We start from the raw sequence: 24,296 nt of genomic DNA on the forward strand, positions 1-24,296 counted from the left end.
CAAGTCACAGACACCTCAACACACCAGAAAAGCAAGATTCAGATTTAAAATCATATCTCATGATGCAGATACAGATTTTAAGAAGGACACAAAGAACGCCGTTAAAGAAATACAGGAGAACACAGGTAAACAAATACAAGCCCTTAAAAAGGAAACACAAGATCCCTTACAAATTTTCAGGAGAACACAGGTAGAAGCCCTTAAAGAGGAAACACAAAAATCCCTTAAAGAATTACAGGAAAACACAACCAAACAGGTTAAGGAAATGAGCAAAACCATCCAGAATCTAAAAATGAAAGTAGAAACAATAAAGAAATAATAAACAGAGACAACCCTGGAGATAGAAAACCTAGGGAAGAAATCAGGAGCCATAGATGCAAACATCACCAAAAAAATACAAGAGATAGAAAAGAGAATCTCAGATGCAGAAGATACCATAGAAAACATTGACATAACAGCCAAAGAAAATGCAAAATGCAAAAAGATCCTAACCCAGAACATCCAGGAAATCTAGAACACAATGAGGAGACCAAGCCTAATGATAATAGGTATAGAAGAGAGTGGAGATTTCCAACTTAAAGGGCCAGTATATATCTTCAACAAAATTATAGAAGAAAACTTGCCAACAAATGCACAAAACACCAAATGCACAAAACAAAGAAAGAATACTAAAAGAAATAAGGGAAAAAGGTCAAGTAACATATAAAGGCAGACCTATCAGAATTACACCAGACTTCTTGCCAAAGACTATGAAAGACAGAAGATCCTGGGCTGATGTCATACAAACACTAAAAGAACATAAATGCTAGCCTAGGCTACTATACCCAGCAAAACTCTCAATTACCATAGATGGAGAAACCAAGGTATTCTGTGACAAAAACAAATTTACACAATATCTTGCCATAAATCCAGCTCTTCAAAGAATAATAAATGGAAAATTCCAACACAAGGAGGGAAACTACACCCTAGAAAAAGCAAGAAAGTAATCTTCTTTGAACAAAACTAAAAGAAGATAGCGACATGAACAGAATTCCAACTCTAACAACAAACATAAGAGGAAGCAACAATTACTTTTCCTTAATATCTACTCATATCAATGGACTCAATTCTCAAAAAAAAAAAAAAAAAAAAAAAAAAAAGACATAGACTAACAGACTGGTTACATAAACAGGACCCAAATTTTGCTGCATACAGGAAACCTACCTCAGTGACAAAGACAAATACTACCTCAAAGTAAAAGGCTGGAAAACAATTTTCCAAGCAAATGGCCCCAGGAAACAAGTTGGGTTAGCCATTATAATAGTGAATAAAATCGAATTTCAACCTAAAGTTATCAAAAAAGAAAAGGAGGGACACTGCATACTCATCAAATGTAAAATCTACCATGATCAACTCTCAATTCTAAACAGCTATGCTCCAAATGCAAGGGTATCTACATTCATAAAAGAAACTTTACTAAACCTCAATGCACACATTGCACCAAACAGAATAATAGTGGGAGACTTCAACACCCCACTCTCTGCAATGGATAGATCATGGAAACAGAAACTAAACAGAGACACAGTGAAACTAACAGAAGTTATGAACCAAGTGTATTTAACAGATATTTACAAAACATTTTGTCCTAAAATAAAAAGATATATCTTCTTCTCAGCACCTCATGGTACCTTCTCCAAAATTAACCATATAATCAGTCACAATACAGGTCTCAACATACACAAGAAGACAGAAATAATCCCATGCATCCTATAAGATCACCCCAGACTAAGGCTGGGCTTCAATAACAACAAAAACAATAAAAGCCCACATATACATGAGAGCAGAACAATGATCTACTCAATGATAACTTGGTCAAGGAAGAAATAAAGAAATTAAAGACTTTTTAGAGTTTAATGAAAATGAAGCTACAACAAACCCAATCTTATGGGACACAATGAAAGCAGGCCTAAGAGGAAAACTCATAGCTCTCAGTGCCTCCAAAAAGAAACTGGAGAGAGCATACAATAACAGCGTAACAGTTCATCTGAAAGCTCTAGAACAAAAAGAAGCAAATTCACCCAAGAGAAGTAGACAGTAGGAAACAATCAAACTCAGGCTGAAATCAACCAAGTGGAAACAGAAGGAACTATACAAAAAATTGACCAAACAAGGAGCTGGTTCTTTGGGAAAATCAACAAAATAGATAAACCCTTAGCCAGACTAACTAGAGGGCACAGAGACAGTATACTAATTAACAAACATAAATGAAAAGGGAGACATAACAACAGAAACTGAGGAAATCCAAAAAATCATCAGATCCTACTACAAAAGTCTATACTCAACAAAACTGGAAAACCTGGAAGAAATGGACAATTTTCTAGACAGATACCAGGTACCAAAGTTAAGTCAAGATCAGATAAACGATCTAAACAATCCTATATCCCCTAAAGAAATAGAAAAAGTCATAAAAAGTCTCCCAACTAACAAAAGCCCAGGACCAGATGGTTTTAGTGCAGAGTTTTATCAGACCTTCAAAGAAGACCTAATACCAATACTGCTCAAAATATTCCACAAAATAGAAACAGAAGGTACTCTACCCAGTTCATTCTATGAAGCCACTATTACTCTGATACCAAAACCACACAAAGACCCAACAAAGAAAGAAAATTTCAGACCAATTTCCCTTATGAGTATCAATGCAAAAATACTCAATAAAATTCTTACAAACCAAATCCAAGAACACATCAAAATGATCATCCATCATGATCAAGTAGGATTCATCCCATGGATGCAGGGATGGTTCAATATACAGAAATCCATCAACATAATCCACTGTATAAATAAACTCAAAGAAAAAAAACCATATGATCATTTCATTAGATGTCAAGAAAGCATTTGACAAAATCCTACACCCATTCATGATAAGTCTTAGAAAGGTCAGGAATTCAAGGCCAATACTTAAACATAGTTAAAGCAATATACAACAAACTAGTAGCCAACATCAAACTAAACAGAGAGAAATTTGAAGCAATCCCACTAAAATCAGGCTGCCCACTCTCTCTTCCTACCTATTCAATATTGTACTGGAAGTCCTAGCAAGAGCAATTAGACAACAAAAGGAGATCAAAGGGATACAAATTGGAAAGGAAGAAGAAAAAATATCAGTATTTGCTGATGATATGATAGTATACTTAAGTGACCCCAAAATTCCCACCAGAGAACTCCTAAACCTGATAAACACCTTCAACCAAGAGGCTGGATATAAAATTAACTCAAGCAAGTCAGTGGCCTTCTTCTACAGAAAGAATAAACAGGCTAAGAAAGAAATTAGGGAAATAACACCCTTCACAATAGTCATAAATAATATAAAATACCTTGGTGTGACTCTAACTAAGCAAATAAAAGATCTGTATGACAAGACCTTCAAGTCTCTGAAGAGAGAAATCGAAGATCTCAGAAGATGGAAAGATCTCCCATGCTCATGAATTGACAGGATTAATATAGTAAAAATGGCCATTTTGCCAAAAGCAATCTACAGTTTCAATGCAATCCCCATCAAAATTACAACTCAATTCTTCCACAGAGTTAGAAAAAGCAATTTGCAAATTCATCTGAAATAACAAAAAACCTAGGATCACAAAAACTACTCTCAACAACAAAGGAACCTCTGGTGGAATCACAATCCCGGACCTTAAGCTGTACTACAGAGCAATTGTGATAAAATCTGCATGGTATTGGCACAGTGACAGACAGGTTGATCAATGGAACAGAATTGAAGACCCAGAAATGAACCCATGCACCTATGGTCACTTAATCTTTGACAAAGGAGCTGAAACCACCCAGTGGAGAAAAGACAGCATTTTCAACAGATGGTGCTGGCTCAACTGGCGGTTAGCATGTAGAAGAATGCAAATCAATCCATTCTTATTTCCTTCTACAAAGCTCAAATCCAAGTGGATCAAGAACCTCCACATAAAACCAGATACACTGAAATTAATAGAAAAGAAGGTGTGGAAGAGACTTGAGCACACAGACACAGGGGAAATTTCCCTAAACAGAACACCAATAGCTTATGCTCTAAGACCAACAATAGACAAATGGGACCTCATAAAATTGCAAAGCTTCTGTAAGGCAAGGGACACTGTCAATTGGAAAAAACGCCAACTAACAGATTGGGGAAAGATCTTTACCGATCCTACATCTGATAGAGGACTATTAGCCAATATATACCAAGAACTCAAGAAGTTAGACTCCAGAGAACCAAATAACCCTATTTAAAAATAGGGTATAGAGCTAAACAAAGAATTGTCATCCGAGAAATACCAAATGGCTGAGAAGCACCTAAAGAAATGTTCAACATCCTTAGTCATCAGGGAAATGCAAATCAAAACAACCCTGAGATTCCAGTCAGAATGTCTAAGATCAAAAACTCAGATTTTTGGAGAAAGAGGAATACTCGTTCATTGCTGGTAGGATTGCAAGCTTGTACAACCACTCTGGAAATCAGTTTGGTGGTTCCTCAGAAAATTGGACATAGTACTACCAGAAGACCCAGCTATACCACTCCTGGGTATATACCCAGAAGATGCTACAACATGTAATAAGAACACATGCTCCACCATATTCATAGCAGCCTTATTTATAATAGCCAGAAATGGAAAATAACCTAGATGTCCCTCAACAGAATAATGGATACAGAAAGTGTGGTATATTTACACAATGGAGTACTACTCAGCTGTTAAAAACAATGAATTTATGAAATTCTTAGGGAAATGGATGGATCTGGAGAATATTATCCTGAGTGAATCAATCACAAAAGAACACACATGGTATGCACTTACCAATAAGTGGATATTAGCCCAGAAGCTTGGAATGCCCAAGATACAATCCACAAATCACAAGAAATTCAAGAAGAAGGAAGACCAAACTCTGGATACTTCGATCCTTCTTAGAAGGAGGAACAAAATACCCATTGAAAGAGTTGCAGAGACAAAGTATGGAGCAGAGGCTGAAAGAAGGACAATTCAGAGACTGTTCCACCTGGGAATCCTTCCCATACACAATGACCAAACCCAGACACTATTTTGAATACCGGCAAGTGCTTGCTGACAGGAGCCTGATATAGCTGTCTCCTGAGAGGCTCTACCAGTGCCTGGCTAATATAGAAGTGGAGGCTCACAGCTATCCATTGGACATAGTACAGGGTCCCCAATGTAGGTGCTACAGAAAGGACCCAAGGAGATAAAGATGTTTGCAGCCCCATAGGAGGAACAAAAATATGAACTAACCAGTAACCCTAAAGCTTCCAGGGGCTAAACCACCAACCAAAGAGTGCACATGTTGGGACTCATGGCTCCATCTGCATATGTAGCAGAGGATGGCCTAGTCAGTCACCAATGGGAGGAGAGGTTCTTGGTCCTGTGAAGACTCTATTCCCCAGTGTAGGGGAATTCCAGGGCCAGGAGGTGGAAGAGGGTGGGTTGGTGAGCAGGAGGAGCGGGAGAGGGATCAGGGTTTTTTTTTTCCATAGGGGAAACCAGGAAAGGAGAGAACATTTGAAATGTAAATAAAGAAAATATCTAATAAAAAAAGAAATAAAGGAACTTCAAACGCAGAAGAAGGGGATGTAGGAGATGGCATATCTGTTGAGAGTTTCTGACAGCTATAGTAAAGCTGAAAGAAGAGCTATATGGCAATAGTTAATGAATTTTCAAAGTTTAAATTCAGCCTTAGAGCATTGCTCAGGCCTTGTTCTTGACATGTATTCTCTTATAAATGAACAGAATAATAAAGAAAAATTTGAGAAGTCTAGAAAATAAATGGAAAACTTGGATTTCCTCCAATGTACCCTCCTCTCCCTAAGGAGCAACATTCTTGGTTCTGTTTCATGTGAGAGTTTAGGCAAGTTCAAAGGGCTAGAATGATGAGTTACAGTGAGGAATATTTCACTTAACCATTATTGGTAGCAATATCATTCCTGTTAAAACTTGAACAAAAGCTTTGTGGAGCAGCATTACTGACAGGAAGAACCTACAATTGCTAGTGAAGGTAAACATCAATTCAATGGGAGAATTTTGTCCTGATTCTCCTATTCATCACTTTGTCATGTGCTTTAAAAACAATGCTTCTTTAATACTAGAATCTCTGTCTCATTGGAGAGGAACTTTTATAGGTGAGGAGTATCTAATGTATGAATTCCAGAGCTGGAATCAAGCCTATCATGTTTGATTCCATGTTCCTCTCCACCACTTCACTGTTTATTATACCTCTTGGATTCCACCATCTGCAGGCATGGCATGCCATGTAAATTCTATAGCATCTATGCTATTGTGAACTTATTTTTCAAATAAAGTTGAGACATTGTTGTTTTTATCATACATTTTTTGAAGGAGAAGAAAAAGAACAAAGAGGAAGAGGAGGAGAAGAGGAAGAAGAAGGAGGAGGAGGAAGAGGAGGAGGAAGAGAAGGAGGAGGAGAACTTCAATAAAATAATTTAATCACTAAGTCAAATACTGGCAATAACAGAGCTGTTAGCATATTCTTGAATGAGCTATGAGCCACAGTACTAGGATTCTCCACACTACAGTCTTATGATGAGTACTTCAATTCCTGTCCTTCCATCATCTCCTGCCACCCCCATCCCAAATACCCCTCACTTAAGTCCTCTCTCCCTTGAATAGGCCTTGGATCCTTCAAATACTGTTTCCCTTCCAGGAAGGACCTTACTCACAAAAGCCACTGGAAATCATTCTTGAGTCTCTAAAACAACATTCCGGAGTTCCTCCTTCTCCAAGGCTGTTCAGCTCACCACCACCTTCCCTCCCTCTGACATACTAGTCCTCCTCCAGAACACTTGGCAAGAAGTGTTCTAAAAAAAAAAAAAGATTGTACTTGTCGGGTATGCAAAGAAACAGTAACTACTCAACAAGTACAAGTTATGGTGACAGACAATGCATAACAATAATTTATGCCCTGTTCTTCCTAAAGACCTTCAGGTTAGCCACAGTCCCATGCAGTCTTTCTTACTGAACTTTCCACGGGGCAAGAATGGAATGAACCTATAGAAATAAATGCCCAAAGGCCCATAACATGGGGGCACAAATCAGTATGGAATGTTACCTCCACTCCCAAGTAATGACAGCAGCACCATGGCATTCTTTGTGGTGAGATTTCACCTGTGCTTGTACAATGCTTCTGTCATATACTGGCATTTCAAGAACACAGAACAAACAGTTAAGGAAATATGATCCCACTGACTATGTCCTTCTGGTTTTCTGCAATTCTCTTTAGCTCAGGAGGATCAGAAATGGCTGTTGCATGTTTAATTCCTTCTTTGAGTTTTACCTGAATAACTTATTTTAAAATATAGCTAATTTTTTCTATACACAGCTTAAAATAATTAAGAATTCTTCAATTGTAACTGCTGTATAATTGAATTTTTTTCCAACATTATATTCCCTTCAGTAGAAAAGCAGTTTCTTATATTGTTTGATGCTTTCTGGCTCTTTATCCTGAAGTGCAAACACATTCACATTTATCCATCATTATAAGCATCCTCCAGTTAATATGAACAAACATTGCTTATGACCATAAGCTTTATAATTAAGTAGATGTACAAAATGTCTTGGAAATTATCACAATATAATGATTTGTTATTTTCTATCTGGGAAGCAGTTTTATCTATTAATGTGTTAATTAGAATTAACATGTATTTAAAGGCAAAAATCAAATGAATTGGCCTCAGAGTCTTGCAAGTGTTGCACACACAAACAAGAGCACACAGGTATTCTAGAACAAGAGAGGAAGAAATGTGGCTACCAACAATGAGAAAGGGAAGAGGAGTGATGGACACTGAAGACATAGACCAGCGTGCCTTGTCAATCCTAGGAAAGCAAAATGTCAGAAGTTGGGAAGTCTCCTCTACATGCATGCAGACTGTAGAGCACCTGTGTTGTGGCTTGACTGTGAAATGTTTCCCACAGGCTTGTGCGTCTTTACATCCTCCATTGGCTGATGTCAATATCTTGGGAGTCTGAGAAACCTTTGCACATGGGAAGTAGCTGGTCTGCTGGGGATTGGAGACTAGAATTATAGGTGTTCTGGTTCTGCTTTCCCAGTTAGGTGCTGATACGGAAGCAGGCTACCACATACTCCCCTGCTCTGCAATAGTGCAGTCATGCATTGTCTGCCATGATGGATTGTAGTCCCTCAAACTAGGAGCCAAAATGAGCTTTCCTCCTAGTGGCAGTAAGTGGCTTACTGCCAGGTATTGGTCAGACCATGGAAAGAGGTACACCCTGTATCCTGACTTTCATCCCACTCAAGAATTTCCCCTTCAGGTAGGTCTATTTAGAGGAAAATTAATGGGAAAATGGTAATACAGAGGCTATAAAAGGAAAAGTAGCAAGGCCTTGCTTTGTAGGTGGTATTTTATAACTAAAACTCAGAGAAGACTGGACTCCAGGCAAGGAGAACAAGTACACACAGAAATTTAGCCAAGATTTAAATGTACAATATTTTTAGAAATCACTCAATACTGGTTAAAATGATTAAAGCTTAAGTCTAGACTGGCATAAAAACACTACTCTCTCAGGTATCAGCTATCTTGGTGTCTGTGGATTTAATATGAGTAAAGATCCCAGGAGCAACTCAGACCCAAAATAGTTAAATGCAAAGTTCACTGAGACAGGTTTCCTCCAAATGAAATTCAAAACCAGATCTTAGTACAGAAAGCTACTAGCAAAAAGACCTGTCCTCAGAGGGGGAAAATGTCGGGGATGTTTAAATGTTAGTGAATCACCTCCTGGTTTGACAGATCAGGCTAATTTTAAAAGGCCAAGTTTCCACTTGAATATTAAGCAGGGTGTTATGGCCCAACCTCAGAAATACAGAACTACACATTTCTTGATTGCTGGAAAAGACTAAGGAGAAAAGATGATATACTGTACTGTTTTGTGTTATTTTTGTTCGGGTAAAAAGCCCAACACAATTAAAAATGAACTTTTGCTTCTCAAGATTCTTCATAAAATAGCACAGTCATTTCCCTGTAGGAAAATGACTAGATGCCATATATACCACAGACCACTTATAGCTGATGTTTACATCCATGGATACATGCCAAACGTTGCCATTGCAAAGTGAAGGAAGGTAGCATTTACACTTCTTTTCCAAACTAACTTCTCTGTCAGATTCAATTGTCACATCATTTAGATGCCCATAAAACAGAACAAAATATCACTTACTCAAATCCAGGCCTTAGGGCTATCCTCAGGGCAGGGCTATCCTCAGAACAGGACTTCCTTTTGTGGCACAGGGATTTGACTGCACTGGCATTCTGCATATCTTTTTATAATTGTGTATTAAAGTAAAACATCACCTTGCCCTTCCTGGAATTCCAACAGAAACTACCACTGGATGACATGCTCTGGACACCACCTAACACTGAGTTAGCACTGATACATGTCATAAAAGCAGTTTTCTTTGGTTGGTGTCTTAGTCAGGGTTTTACTGCTGTGAACAGATACCATGACCAAGGCAAGTCTTATAAAGGACAACATTTAGTTGGGACTGGCTTACAGGTTCAGAGGTTCAGTCCACTATCATCAAGCTGGGAGCATGGCAGCATCTAGGCAGGCATGGTGCAGGAGGAGCTGAGAGTTCTACATCTTCATCGGAAGGCTACTAGTGGAAGACTCACTTCCAGGCACTTAAGCCCATGGCCACAACGGCACACCTACTCCAACAAGGCCACACCTCCTTACAGTGCCACTCCTGGGCCAAGCATATACTAAGCATCACAGTTGGCTTAAAGAGAAAGTCTGACAGATTGTCTGTCCAAGACAAAAGATGAAGAGATAGATCAGGGAAAAATGTTAAGGAAAAGCATTTTTCATATCCACAACAAGAAACTAAATATATTAATATGCACAAACACAGATGAATCTCACTCCTGGAAGGATAATAATTATCTGTTGTTCATGTCAACCAATAAATGGGATACATTTTACATATAGTGTTAAATACCTCCCCTACCATTCCCACAGTCAAAAGTGCCATAGCATAAGGTCTTTATACAATTTATACACAACTGATGTGTTCTTTGTTGAGTAAAGTAAAAGGGAAACGAGTTCAGAAAACAGAAATACATGCACAGACCTGTGTCAGAGAAAGCCTCAGGAAAGGGACTGACACAGAAAAATAAGAATTGGTACTACATTAAAGTCTATACCTTTGCTTCAGCAACCAAATAAATGTGTTAAGGCCTTTGATCATTTCATTGGGGTAAAATTCATTTGCTCCAAGAGGTGGGACAATATTCTACATACCCTTTCTCTCTAAAATATAACACAGCTAAAATTCTGATCCAAAGGATGAATCGTAAACCTAGATTCTATTAAAATGGCCTGTGTCTTCTTTGCCCTTCTTTACTGAAATGAAATGGAGCTCCATGCTCAATGGGAGCAAAACTGATGTTTTCTCTTTGGAAGGGAGACCTCTGATGGCTGATGACATTGATGACATCATCTCTCAGGAAAGTAAAGAAAAGGTAAAAGGCAACATATTGAGAACTAACACTAAAGCCACTCGCGCAGTCCCTGTCTCTTTCAGAAACGATAACTAATGCTGTGGAGAACTTACTGAGCTAATATTGTGCTGGTTTTTCTTCACCCGTTCAATCTCTGGAGTATTCCTTACAGTTGTGCCAGCTCCTACTTCTTCATTATAAGATACCTTCATAGTGAGCAAAGGAAAACAAGAACTGTACGCTTATTAAGATTGAAGTCTTAGATGTGCCTGTTACAGGAGCAAGGTTATTTCTCAGGTCTTATAGTAGTGTGAATACGGGTCTCATTTGTGACTAGCAATATTACACAGATCAATGAAATAGTCCATTATAATAATAAATGATGACTTTGGTTTCAGATCTCATAGCCACTTAGCCCAGTTCATACTTGCTCTAAAGCATGCTGAGTACCTTAGCTGGGGGCAGATTATTTGCCCTAAGAATATAAATTGGCAATCTCCAGTTTCCTGCTTCAAATTATATATATGTGTGTGTATATGCATATATGTAGATACATATATGTATATATATGGAGAGAGAGAGAGAGAGAGAGAGAGAGAGAGAGAGAGAGAGAGAGAGAGAGTGTGTGTATTTGAGGGAAAAAAAACAAAGCATATATTAAAAAAAAAATTTCATTCAGCAGCTAGCGTTTAACCCGAAACGAGCAAGGCTTCACAGCACTGCTCATCTAATAGAAAGGTCCCTCAGTGTCTCCTAAGGAAATACTAATTCTCCTCAGTATCTGCCTTAACTCGCTTATTTTTCTTGCCTTCTTCTTTCTCTCCACCGCTGACATCTACTTCCAAACAGAAAGAAAAACAAAAACAAACATTTGCCACAGATAAACAGCAGCCCTAGAAAGTTACCTGAGGACAGGATGATTGCTCTTCAGATTGGCTTATCCAGTGAGCACCAAGCGTGGGCGGGAGGAGGGGATGGATATAAGACTTAACCTTAAAGAGCCTCAGGACATCAGGTTCACGGGAGTTAGGGCCATCCTTTCTCTGACCCTTCCACTGAGAACTGCCCAGCTCTTGGCACAGCCTTGCCCTTCTTAGGGCAATCCCTGCCTTACCAGACGACCTGTCTGTTCTGAGAATGACTTGGCCAATTAATTAGGAAGTGGAGAGTATTTCAGAAGTCCTCAAACTTGATGGCACTTGTCTTATGATTCCTTTTGAATAAACATGTGCTTAAGTGCTACATGACTGAGATAATTCTATATTATAATGTTTGACTGTATGACTTAATAATTTCATAATGCAATTCAAGTTTATTCATTTATCGATTAGCAGAGGCCTACTATTTTTTTTTAAACAGCACACATGCAATTCTTGTTCTTCAAATAAAACCAGGAAAGTTTATGGGTCTGGAACCAGTAAGTCTCTAGGTAAGTCATCCATGCAAATTAAGTGAAAATCAGGAGGGAAGCCCTCATGTCTCTACTCTCATCATTGCAATTAAATCAGTGGGGAAGAATTTTCCTGAGGTAAAATACAGTAAACACTTGTCACTGATACCTAATACAAAATTTGGATTTAAAATTCCAAAGCAATTCTAAAATTAGAATTTATGAGAATAATTATTTTTATTTTGAAGAAATAAATCCATGTGATAGAAAATACAAGTCATAGAGAAAAAAATCAGACGATGGGGAAAAGACAGTCTTACAAATATAATATTTTAGAATTGAGGGGTGGAAAGTTGTTAGGATTTAGTTCCCAGAGCATTGCCTAGCATGAAAAAGGCCATAGAAAAAACCTCGAGAGCCACAAAAATAAAGAGATAAGCAAACAAAGATACCATAATTTCAACTGTGAAAAAATATAGATTGGGGATTCCCCAACCAAAATATCTGAAACAGACTTTCTGACAGCTAGCAATTGACTTGTCTCCTGTGGTGTGTCTCAGGCATAACACAAGTGCACTAAAAGTAACACATGGCATTATCTTAGGCTGTGTGCATACAGGGTATATGAAGCATAAAGGGTATATAAAGCACAAATGACTTTTATGTTTAGACCTACATCTCCTCCCCACTATCATTTATTATATACATGCAAATATTCCAAAATCCAAGCAAAGTCTGAAAAACATCTAGCCCCAAGCTCCCCATAGAGCAACTACTCACATTGCTAATGTTTTGCTGTGTAGTCTTGATTCTCAGAATCTCTGGAGTGACTGCAACAGTGGAATAGTTGGAAAGCATTTTCTCAGCTTCATCTTTATACTTTTTCTAAAATTATAAAATGATTACAAATTGAAAACTCTGTGTGGTGGGAGGAGAAAGGGATATGGTGACATCTCCAACTCTACCACACCATATGGCTGCAACTCATAATTTGAGATTCAAAGTAGCTATTGACACAGCCATTAAAGTCAAGGGTGTTGGTAACCTGTCATAGCAGGCCTTGAGACGCCTCAGAGAGACTGATGTCTGTGGTATCCTAAACTTAGGACCAACTCTTCTATGTGCGAACAGACTCTGCCCCCGTATGTGCAGCACTCCCGCTGTGACCCAACTCTCTCCATTTACCTTGTTACAAGCTTCTGGGCTGGTGCACTGTTCCCTACTTTTGGTAAAGATCAGTGGATAAGAATAACGTGCTATTATACTTACAGGTAAGATTATTACACATCTCAAGTTCCTCTCCAGTAAATGAGCTACAATGGGCTCCTTTAATAAAGCCTGGGTCTATGTTATGATATAATTGACATCATTGTAAATACCCAAGACACACTTATTCAATCAGTTCCACAAATAGATATCATTGTGGGATGGAGGAAATGAGGCACCAGCTAGTAATCATGGGAAATGAAACTCAACTCAGGCATTCTAGTTAGTGTGGGTAATTATAATGCACACCACCAATTACTACATGAAGTAAGTATTTGACTTGGTGATATGCAGCTGCCATTGTGTCCTTCCTCACTGAATCAGTCTCCATTTGCGTGTTTCATGCACTACCCTAAGATTTGAACTCAACTTATGAAGACACATCCAGTGTCTCCAAGTTCATTGTCTTCATGCAGCCTGGGGGATGAGGGACAGAAAGCCGTGACCTTTAAAACTATTCTACCTGTTGAGCATTCCTAGGTAACCGAGGAGCAGACAGGTCCTACACTTACCACTTTGGTTTAACCAGAATTTGAACAACTGTGCTCAATATGGGTTGAAATTATTTCCATCATTAATTCCGTTAATCAAATTTAATTCCCTGCTTCCAGAACAATTTCATGTTTCTCATTTGCCTCTGTTACTTTTCCACTGGGATGTACTGCTCAGGTAACTTTATAGCAAAGATATGATTAAATAATGTGTATTTTCCTCCAAATCAGATTTTACAAGCAAACTTGTTCCTCTATAAATATTTTCTTTTGACATAGTATCTTTCTCACATTTATCTTTTCAAAAGAAGTGGTATATGACTTTCCTTCACCGTTATTGCCTTCTAGGTCCTTCTTCCCCTTTCACATTCAACCCTTCTTTTCTCTACATACAAGGCCTCCCTTTCAGCCCTCTCTCTATGTCTCTATTTCTCTCTGTCTCTGTCTCTCTCTGTCTGTCTCTTTCTCTCTGTGTCTTTGTGTCTCTGTGTCTCTCTGTCTCCCTCTCTGTCTCTTTCTCTCTCTCTCTCCATTTCTCTCTGTTTCTTGTTTCTGTCTCTCTCTCTTTGTGTGTGTGTGTATGTGTGTATGCACAAGCACTTGCATATTTAAATCTAGATTCCTCACATGTGAGAGAAATGAAATATTTATCCTTTTCAGAATGTTACCACCTTTCTTTCACATCCAGAATATGTGAATATGTGACAGGTATATTTGGCAAATAAGTTTTATTAAGAAAACTTTGCTCTTCTAATTATTAGCTAACATTAATTATCAAATGATAATATAATCTTTACTACTTTATTTTATTGAGAGCTATTTAAAATATTGTTCATTGTGAAATGGACATAAAATATTTTTGCAGTTATGCTTCTGTTGTATGGACAAAGACTATTGAGGAAATGTATACAATGGAGTTAAGAATAAAAGTAAGGTCAAATTTTTCTTGGCCTCAAAAAAATTCCCCCTTTTTCAACCATGTGGGACCTTGGCACTTCATAATGTCTACTTAATTAGATCTATAGCCACTGTTCTAATTAGTAATGCATATCATGTTTGGTTATTAAGGTCTTAATAAAAATGTTCTAACTTTGAAGGCAATGTCTTCAGAAAGATGTCAATCAAAGACTCTGGAAGCAGGCAGTGATTGGATTCGAGGAAATTACTGCAAGCATCTTCATCCTCTACCAACCTGGCTGTAGATTTCAGATGCCCTCTTGGCTCGAAGCATATCTGGGATATCCATGTTCACTTGCATTCCTCTCCCCTTAATTTCATTCTCCAAGTCTTTCTTATATTGCTTCTAAAAGAACAGAAAATAATCTCAGCTCTTTGCTGAACCTTCCAGGGTCTTGTTCTTATTTATGTGTTTTAATAGCAAGGTGACATTTACATCCTTCCAGATCCTTATGTTCCCTTCCAGAACTTTCCTTTTATGCTCACACCATCCTTACCTGGCTGGCCATCTCCGATGCCCTCTTAGCTCTCTGAACATCCAGAGTGTCTGTGCTGACCTGCATGCCTTTTCCTTTAATTTCTGTCTCCAGATCTCTTTTATAGTCTTTCTGTAGAAAAAAACACATCATGCTCTGCAGTCATTTCAAAATAGTGCTGAAAAAACATGACGACATTTTGACATCCAGACTATATGTTATGAATTAGATTAGACCTTATTCTTTTACTTCTCTATAAAAAGACAGAAGTATGACATGCAGTGACACGTTTATACCATGAGGCTTTGTCTACTAAGCTGCATTTAAGGAAAAGCACAGAACTAGACTAGGGAAATTTTTGTATTCAAATGATAAAACTGAAAATGTATTGGTAACTGTATAATTTGGTTGGTGACTATCAATAAAGTGACTATAAATCTGTCGCTGTTCTCAGTTATTGCAACTTACTACACGTTTGTTCTAAACTACTGGGTTTATATAATATTAGCCCAAGTCCCAAGTCTCTGGACCCTATGGGCCTTAAGTAAATCATTCTACACCAACCTTGGGTTTATATGGTTAGTTCTGGGATGGTGTGTACTTCCTTTACCATGGAGAATTTCAGAAAAGCCTTTCCTTTTCTTCCTGGATCTGAGTGACAACAGATACACTCTGTCTGGGAACTAAGTCAGGAAGGAAAACTGAACCATATGACCTTTAAATAATGTAGAACCTTTCAGAATGACTAGGTACAAACTGGAAAAGGTGTCACTAGGCAACTTCATCACTGTATGAACAAAACATCTTCAAATTTGGGTGGTTTAAAACAGCATATGATAAGAGATTCATTCCAAGAGAACAAGTATACTGAGAGTCTCAGTCGGAGTTCAGTTTGCTAATGTCTCATTGACTATGGGAAGTCACACAATTAAGACCATAGAAACAGTACAAATTTGAATATTGGAGGACACTAGCCTAACAATGAATGTATCTTATTGACAATATTTTTAAGCTCATCTTTGGATATTAAAATTAATAGCAAAATTCCAAACTTTAGTCATAAAGGATTTGAGAGCCTAACAATTTGGCAAGACGGACCATGTGTAACTAAGATTATGCAAATGAATTACATAGAGTATAAAGAGGATGGCAAATGCAGACATTCCCAGGGCCACATGGGCCACAGCTGATCCCTCTAGGCCTATCCCCTCACCTTCTACTCACTCCATACTTCCTGCTCTAGGAGGATGCTTTCAGTTCCAATGATAAGGATTTCAAAAGCTCCTCTTTCTAGCCCCAGATGCCCACTCTAATCTGCAAAAGTGAACTTGATGCAGCATCTGATACAGAATAAGAAAGTTTCATAAAAGTATAGCTGTTCTGGTGAAGCAAAAACAAACAAACCAAACTGCACATTAAGTGGGCAAGAATTAAGACAGAATCCAGGCTAAGAATTTACTATACCTGTTGAAATCATGCTATGCCCTACTTTAAACCACTCTACATTGTATAAAACTGGCTTTCTAGGCTCTGCCTTGCCCTCAGACATTCCATTATGCAAGAAGCTTCTGACTTTGTTTTGAGTATGGCCCATGGGAGGCCTCAAAGCCACATTCTCTATCAGGCATTCCTTACCTAGCACACACTCATCAATGGTTCATTCCAAGGTCTAGAAAGGGAGGCAGCTGAAAAGTTTAGTAGAAGGAATTGCAACTGTGGACACATGTGTATGTCAAATTATAGCAGGAAAATCAAAAATGTATGGGGTAGACCAGATTAAGCAAAGGTGTACAAGCGATGAATACCTAACACTGGGACAGAATGGTCCCAACCAGCCAATAACTTGATACCTGATGTGTATCGGTGATCAAGAACTCCCTGACCTGGCTCATCCCCGGCTATTTGAAACAGCTACCTAACTGCTTACTCATCTACCTGCTCACCCCATCTGGACCTGAACTGACAAGCTGATCCCTGCTCCTGATCTATTTTCTACTTGAGACCCATCCATGTTATAAATTATAGTCATACAATGTTTCTAAAGGAGCTAGGCAAAGTATATAGAAAGTAATGAAAAAGGATTTGTAATAGTAAATGAATATAAAGCAAAGGAAAGCATACAGCATTCAAGATTTATTTAAGTCTCTGTATATACAAGATCATGCCTGCTTACATATCATGCACACAGATCCAGAAGTCTCTACAATAAACTTCTGACAATGACCAGTTACACTAGAAGAGTCACAGTAGCCCCAGAATAGCCCCAGTGAAGCCCGACCACCAAACCTTGAGAAAAGCAAGTCACTCTCCTTAATCCATGCTACGCACACTTGTCTACTCCAGTCACATCCAAAATATCGGGGATAAAATCCTGATAAAAGATAAGAGGCAATAAGATTCCAAAAGGACTTCTGTGCCTCCTGGATTCCAGACAGTCGCTGGTATCCCCTAACTCAGACATGTTCCAGATTAGTCTTTCCAATCATCAACACAGCCTCATATTTAGGCATAAAGGTACCCCCAAGTAATGATTCGTAAATGGCTAAGATTGGGCACTGTTTTCTGGCCATCACAATGTTTCCAACTATCCTAGTTTAATACCAAGCTGTCCATAGCTTGCAATTTCTCTCAAAGCATCTGTCTCGCTAGAGCTAGCAACAGAGGTCGAGTACATTCCCTAGGGCAATAGATAGTTTACAATAGTTAGAAATGTTTTACATACTAGAGAGTAATGAAGGATTTCCCTCACTCAAGGATATTAGCTAAAAGTGTTAGATCAGAACTCCCCACTGCTTGCCCCCAGCTAGACCCAGAGAATTAGCAGGAAATGCTAGATTGAAACCTCCTGGTCATTGCCTCCAGCAGAATCAGAGAATTATCCTAAGAATATCAAAATGCCTCAACCGGGAGAGTTCCACTCCTCTTCCTCCTGCTTCACACCTAGCTACCAGACCCTACTGACCTTGCCTACGTGACTCTTGACATCTGCCCTGTTTGCTGTATGGTATTTAAGCCTGATTCTCACCTTGCACAAATACATTCAAATTCACCACACCCTTGTGTCTGGAGTCTTGTTTGTCATCCGCCGACTTATTGCCCACCTGACCAGAATTCTCATCCCGTGGAAATTGGGGTCCCCATAACGAACCCGGTCCGTGGCAAATCCACACCTCAACTTTCTATATTACTCTTAAAAAATGTAAACACCATCACTCTAGTCACTTTTTCATATTCTCAAAATTATTGGGAGAGGTTCAGGAAGCATGGTTCCTAATCTCAGGTATCTCCCTAGAAAATGCAAATATGTTCTGCCCTCTACAACTCTGTTATGCCCACATCTTCATATATATTGCATGAAGAGAAAATGGCACTGAATGAATGTATATGGTCAATCAAAATATACCATGTCTTAACCCAAAAGCTAACTCTAGAAACTTCAAGCAGTGGATATAAAGTGATCAAAGGATATCTTCTAAATATATAATCACCCAGAATCAAAGATTATACTCAAATTAAAATCTCTATATATGGCCTTTATATTTCCCTCAAAACATTTGAAACACAAATATGCCAAGCAGAATATGAGCTATCCTAGAGAAAATGTCCTACAAAAATATTTATCATACCCTAGATTAACATAAAATGTGTTGTATTACAGCAATAATATATATCGGTGTGTGTTTCCCTGTGTGCATGTATGTGTGTGCATTCTACTAAAATGATTTTTGTCTGAGCTTCCTTTGGTACCTTCAAAGGCTACGGGCATTGTGGAGACTATAAATTTCCAAATAAACATCATGATTTGAAATAATTTCCATTCCAAACACCAATGCTTCCCATGGAGCTTTGAGAGATTCCATGCACTCATCCAGTGTTGGTATGATTTGCTGAGTACAAACGTTGGAGTTTCAAGGTCTGGGTGATGCTCTCCACTCACCTCACTAGCTATCTTGGCAGCTCTTTTGGCACGTTGTATTTCAAGGGTATCAGTGTCAATTTGCATCCCCTTGCCTTTAATTTCCAACTCCAGATCCTTTTTGTATTCTTTCTACAAAATCAACATTCAACAGAATTTAGTCACTCTGCGGACAATAAATGCTTTTGCAGTCAATGATACCAAAACAAACAAATAAGCGAACAACCTGAACATTTTTATATGACCAAGAGAGGACTGCAAGATGGTTCAGTGGATAAAGCACTTGTCATATAAGCAGTAAGGCTGAAGTTTAAAATCCCTCAGAAGCCAAGCAGACACTCAAGCAGACAGAGCAGCAAGCTCTAGGTTCAGCAGAGCCCTTCACTTAATAAAGGAGAAAGCAGTCAAAACAGATACTCCACACCAACCTCTGGCCACATGCCACACACAAGTGCACTCACACATACAAGAATGCACACACAACACACACACACATATGTGCACTTATAAAGAAAGGAAAAAATGACCAGTGTCCAACAGAATGTGATGTTTATTGCTGTGCATGAGCACTCAGATCTAAGTACATCGTGAAGAATACAAAATTAGAATCACTATTCTCACTGGAGAGGTTTTTATACTGTTAAAAATTCAGTCGTCAGTTGAGAGTCTTCATGGAGTGCAATCTTGGAGGCTGGGAGACAGGCAAAAGGGTATAGACAGATTCGTACTACAGGAAGAAAATCAAAAAAGAGGCCAGCGCACTCAGCGGCCCAGCTATGTGACTCTACAGATGATTTGTACCATTCCTGTGTGTCTGTGAAACGGGGGATGAGCATGGCTCCATGCATGATCCACAGTGAGGAAAAGGAGGCAGTGACAGAGAGCCCAGCATGAGTGGTCTTAGGAACACAGGGATGCCTTTCTCTGCTCGTTGCTCCTGTATGGCTACATTTTTTTTTTCCTAAGGCCTGGTGTGCTGGTATTCCCTCTGCCATGTTACCACTCAGAAGTCAACTGGCCTTGCCTCCCTAAGTTCTACAGTAAACTTTCCAGATATAACTGACAAACAATAACAAGATGGACCCCTGGGTGAAGACTGACTACACTAAGAAGGTTGTTCCTGCTGTTAGCAGTCTGCCCTGTTTCCATATGAACTTCAAGTCTGTTTGTTTGTTTGTTTGTTTGTTTTTACTTCTGTGAAGAATGCAGACAGGAACATTTTGACTTCTTTACCGATGCATACCTCTTGTATTTCCTGATCTTATCTTACTGTTCTAGCAAAATTCTAAGCACTGTATTGAACTGGAGAGGAGATAGTGGCTAGCTCTGTCTTGCTCCTGATTTTGATAGAATTGCTTTGAGGTTTTCTACACTTAGCATAAATACTATGGGTTTGACATATACAACAGCCTTTTATAGTGTTAAGGTATGTTTACTCCGATCCTATTGTCTCTAAAATTTTTATTATGAAGGGATGCTAGATTTTGTCAAAAAAAATTTCTCTGTCTACTAGGATGATAATGCCTTTAAGTCCATTTACATGATTTATTAGATTTATCAATCTTGCATCTCTGGGAAAGAACAACTTGGTCCTGGTGAATGATCTCACTCATGCCTGTGCTCAGTTTGCTGTGGAATCTCCCTATCATTTCTAAATTTATCAGTTTGCATCTTCTCTTTCTTTTAGGTAATTTGGTTAAGGTTTGCCAATCTTGTTCATCTTTTCAAAGAACCAACCCTCATGTAATTGGTTCTTCCTATTGGCTTGTTTGCATACTCATCTGTAGTTCTTTCATTTCTGCCCTGGTTTCAGTTACTTGCTCCATCTATTGCTTCAGTTTGATTTGTTCTTGTTTTCTAAAACTTTTGAGTACATTATTAAATTATGTATTTGAAGGCCATCTCATTTTTATTACATATTTTCTTTATTTACATTTCAAATGATATCCCTTTCCCATTTTCCTCTCCGAAAAAATCCCCGTAACATCCCCCCTTCCTCTGCTTACCAACCCACCCTCTCCCACTTCCTAGCCCTGGCATTCCACTACACTGGAGCATAGAACCTTCACAGGACCAAGGCCAATAAATGGGAGGAGATCACTGATGACCGACTAGGCCATCCTCTGCTACATATGCAGCTGGAGCCATGAGCCCCACTATGTATACCCTTTGGTTGGTTGGTTAGTCTGAGGGTACTAGTTAGTTCATATTGTTGTTCCTCCAAAGGGGCTGTAAACCCCGTTGAGTCCTTTCTCTAGCTCCTATATTGGGGACCCTGTGCTCAGTGCAATGGATGACTGTGAGCCTCTACTTCTGTATTAGTCAGGTACTGTCAGAGCCTCTCAGGAGACAGCTCTATCAGGCTCCCGTCAGCCAGCAATTGCTGGCATCCACAATAGTGTCTAGGTTTGGTGATTGAATATAGGAAGGATTCCAAGGTGAGGCAGTCTCTGGATTGTCCTTCTATCAGTCTCTGCTCCATACTTTGTGTCTGCAACTCCTTCCATGGGTATTTTGTTCCCCCCATTAAGAAGAATTGAAGTATCCACACATTGGTCTTCCTTCTTGAGTTTCTTGTGGTTTGTCGATTGTATCTTGGGTACTCCGAGCTTCTGGGCTAATATCCACTTATCAGTGAGTACATACCATGTGATTAGGTTCTTTTGTGATTAGGTTACCTCACTCAGGATGATATTGTCTAGTTCCATCCATTTCCCTAAGAATTTCACGAATTCTTTGTTTTTAATCGCTGAGTAGTACTCCATTGTGTAAATGTACCACACTTTCTGTATCCATTCTTCTGTGGAGGGACATCAGGGTTCCTTCTAGCTTCTGAGTATTATAAATAAGGCTGCTATGAGCATAGTGGAGCATGTGTGCTTATTACATGTTGGAGCATCTTCTGGGTATATGCCCAGGAGTGGTATAACTGGGTGCTTCAGGTAGTAGTATGTCCAATTTCATGAGGAACCACCAAACTGATTTCCAGAGTGATTGTACAAGTTTGCAATCCCACCAGCAATGAAGGAGTGTTACTCTTTCTCCACAAACTTGCCAGCATCTACTGACACTGAAGTTTTTGATCTTAGCCATACTGACTGTTGTGAGGTGGAATCTCAGGGTTGTTTTGATTTGCATTTCCCTGATGACAAAGGATGTTGAACATTTCTTTAGATGCACATTAGCCATTTGGTATTCCTCAGCTGAGAATTCTTTGTTAGCTCTGCAGCCCATTTTTTAATAGGGTTATTTGTTTCTCATGAGTCTAACTTCGTGAGTTCTTTGTATATATTGGATATTAGCGCTCTATCAGATATAGGATTGGTAGAGATCTTTTCCCAATCTGTTGTTTGCTATTTTGTCCTATTGACAGTGTCCTTTGCCTTACAGAAGCTTTACAATTGTATAAAGTCCCATTTGTCAATTTTTGATATTAGAGCATAAGCTATTGGTGTTCTGTTCAGGAAATTTTCCCTGTGCCCATGTGCCCGATGCTCTTCCCCACTTTCTTTTCTATTAGTTTCAGGGTATCTGGTTTTATATGGAGGTTGTTGATCCACTTGGACTGGAGCTTTGTACAAGGAGATAGAAATGGATTGATTTGCATTCTTCTATATGCTAAGTTCCAGTTGAGCCAGCACCATTTGTTGAAAATGTTGTCTTTTTTCCACTGGATGGTTTTAGCTCCTTTGTCAAAGATCAAGTGACCATAGGTGTGTGGGTTCATTTCTCGGTTTTCATTTCTATTCCATTGATCTACCTGCCTGTTACTGTACTAATACTATGCAGTTTTTATCATAATTGTTCTGTAATACATCTTGAGGTCAGGGATGGTGATTCCACCATAGGTTCTTTTATTGTTGAGAATATTTTTCACTATCCTAGGTCTTTTTGTTATTCCAGATGAATCTGCAAATTGCTTTTTCCAACTCTATGAAGAATTGAGTTGGAATTTTGATGGAGATTGTATTGAATCTGGATTTTGACAAGATGGCCATTTTTACTATATTAATTCTGCCAATCCATGAGCATGGGCGATCTTTCCATCTTCTGAGATTTTCTTTGATTTTCTTCTTCAGAGACTTGAAGTTCTTGTTATACAGATCTTTCACTTGCTTAGTTAGAGTCACACCAAGGTATTTTATATAATTTGTGACTGTTATGAAGGGTGTGTTTCCCTAATTTCTTTTTCATTTGTGTAGAGGAAGGCCACTGATTTGCTTGAGTTAATTTTATATCCAGTTCCTTTGCTGAAGTTGTTTATCAGGTTTAGGAGTTCTCTGGTGGAATTTTCAGGTCACTTAAGTATACAATCATATCATCAGCAAACAGTGATAATTTGACTTCTTCCTTTCCAATTCCCTTTGATCTCCTTTTGGGGGGAAGCCAGTCGCCATTCCAAGATGGTGCTGACTGCCTCAGACTTGCCTGGTAAATCTCGTGCCTCTCCCGAGCAGGCTCATGCAAATTAGGTGTCTTGCTGGTGGCCTATCAGACAGACCCACATCTCCCCTGGGGCTATATATTGAGAGGACCTTCTCTGCTCGGGGCTGCCCCCAGGGAAGAAGAGACAAGCGCTCCTGCAATAAAGCTGCTGAGAAGAATCCAACCATGCTGTGTCCAGTTCCTGCTGGCTGGGGGTTGAACGCAACACCTTTTGTTGTCTAATTGTTCTGGCTAGGACTTCAAGTACAATATTGAATAGGTAGGGAGAGAGTGGGCAGCCTTGTCTAGTTCCTGATTTTAGTGGGATTGCTTCATGTTTCTCTCCATTTAATTTGATGTTGGCCACTGGTTTGCTGTATATTGCTTTTACTATGTTTAGGTATGGACCTTGAATTCCTGATCTTTCCAAGACTTTTATCATGAAGGGATGTTGGATTTTGTCAAATGCTTTCTCGGCATCTAATGAAATAATCATATGTTTTTTTTTCCTTGAGTTTGTTTATATACTGGATTACGTTGATGGATTTCCATACATTGAACCATCCCTGAATCTCTGGGTTGAAGCCTACTTGATCATGATAGATGATCATTTTGATGTGTTCTTGGATTCGGTTTGCAAGAATTTTATTGAATATTTTTGCATTGATATTCATAAGGGAAATTGGTCTGAAGTTTTCTTTCTTTGTTAGGTCTTTCTGTGGTTTAGGTATCAGAGTAATTGTGGCTTTATAGAACGAATTGTGTAGAGTACCTTCATGTTTCTATTTTGTGGAATAGTTTGGGGAGTATTGGTATTAGATCTTCTTTGAAGGTCTGATAAAACTCTGCACTAAACCCATCTGGTCCTGGG

At 38.8% G+C, this 24,296-nt stretch overlaps 1 protein-coding gene across 2 annotated transcripts in view; it reads right to left on the minus strand.

The window, feature by feature from the left end:
* Positions 1-24,296, minus strand: part of Nebl (nebulette) — a 375,861-nt gene that overhangs the window by 36,497 nt on the left and 315,068 nt on the right. The window contains exons 17-23 of one of the 2 annotated variants that reach the window (XM_031369078.1): positions 19,022-19,132; positions 15,106-15,216; positions 14,844-14,954; positions 12,675-12,779; positions 10,618-10,710; positions 7,233-7,323; positions 4,179-4,180 (exon numbers count right to left, since the gene is read on the minus strand). The exons of the other annotated variant lie outside the window; for it this stretch is intronic. Coding sequence (XP_031224938.1) covers positions 4,179-4,180; positions 7,233-7,323; positions 10,618-10,710; positions 12,675-12,779; positions 14,844-14,954; positions 15,106-15,216; positions 19,022-19,132 — 624 coding nt within the window. The remainder of the gene's footprint in view (positions 1-4,178; positions 4,181-7,232; positions 7,324-10,617; positions 10,711-12,674; positions 12,780-14,843; positions 14,955-15,105; positions 15,217-19,021; positions 19,133-24,296) is intronic. 2 annotated transcript variants of the gene reach the window in all.

Source organism: Mastomys coucha, unplaced genomic scaffold, assembly GCF_008632895.1.
Source record: "Mastomys coucha isolate ucsf_1 unplaced genomic scaffold, UCSF_Mcou_1 pScaffold15, whole genome shotgun sequence".
Taxonomy (NCBI): domain Eukaryota; kingdom Metazoa; phylum Chordata; class Mammalia; order Rodentia; family Muridae; genus Mastomys; species Mastomys coucha.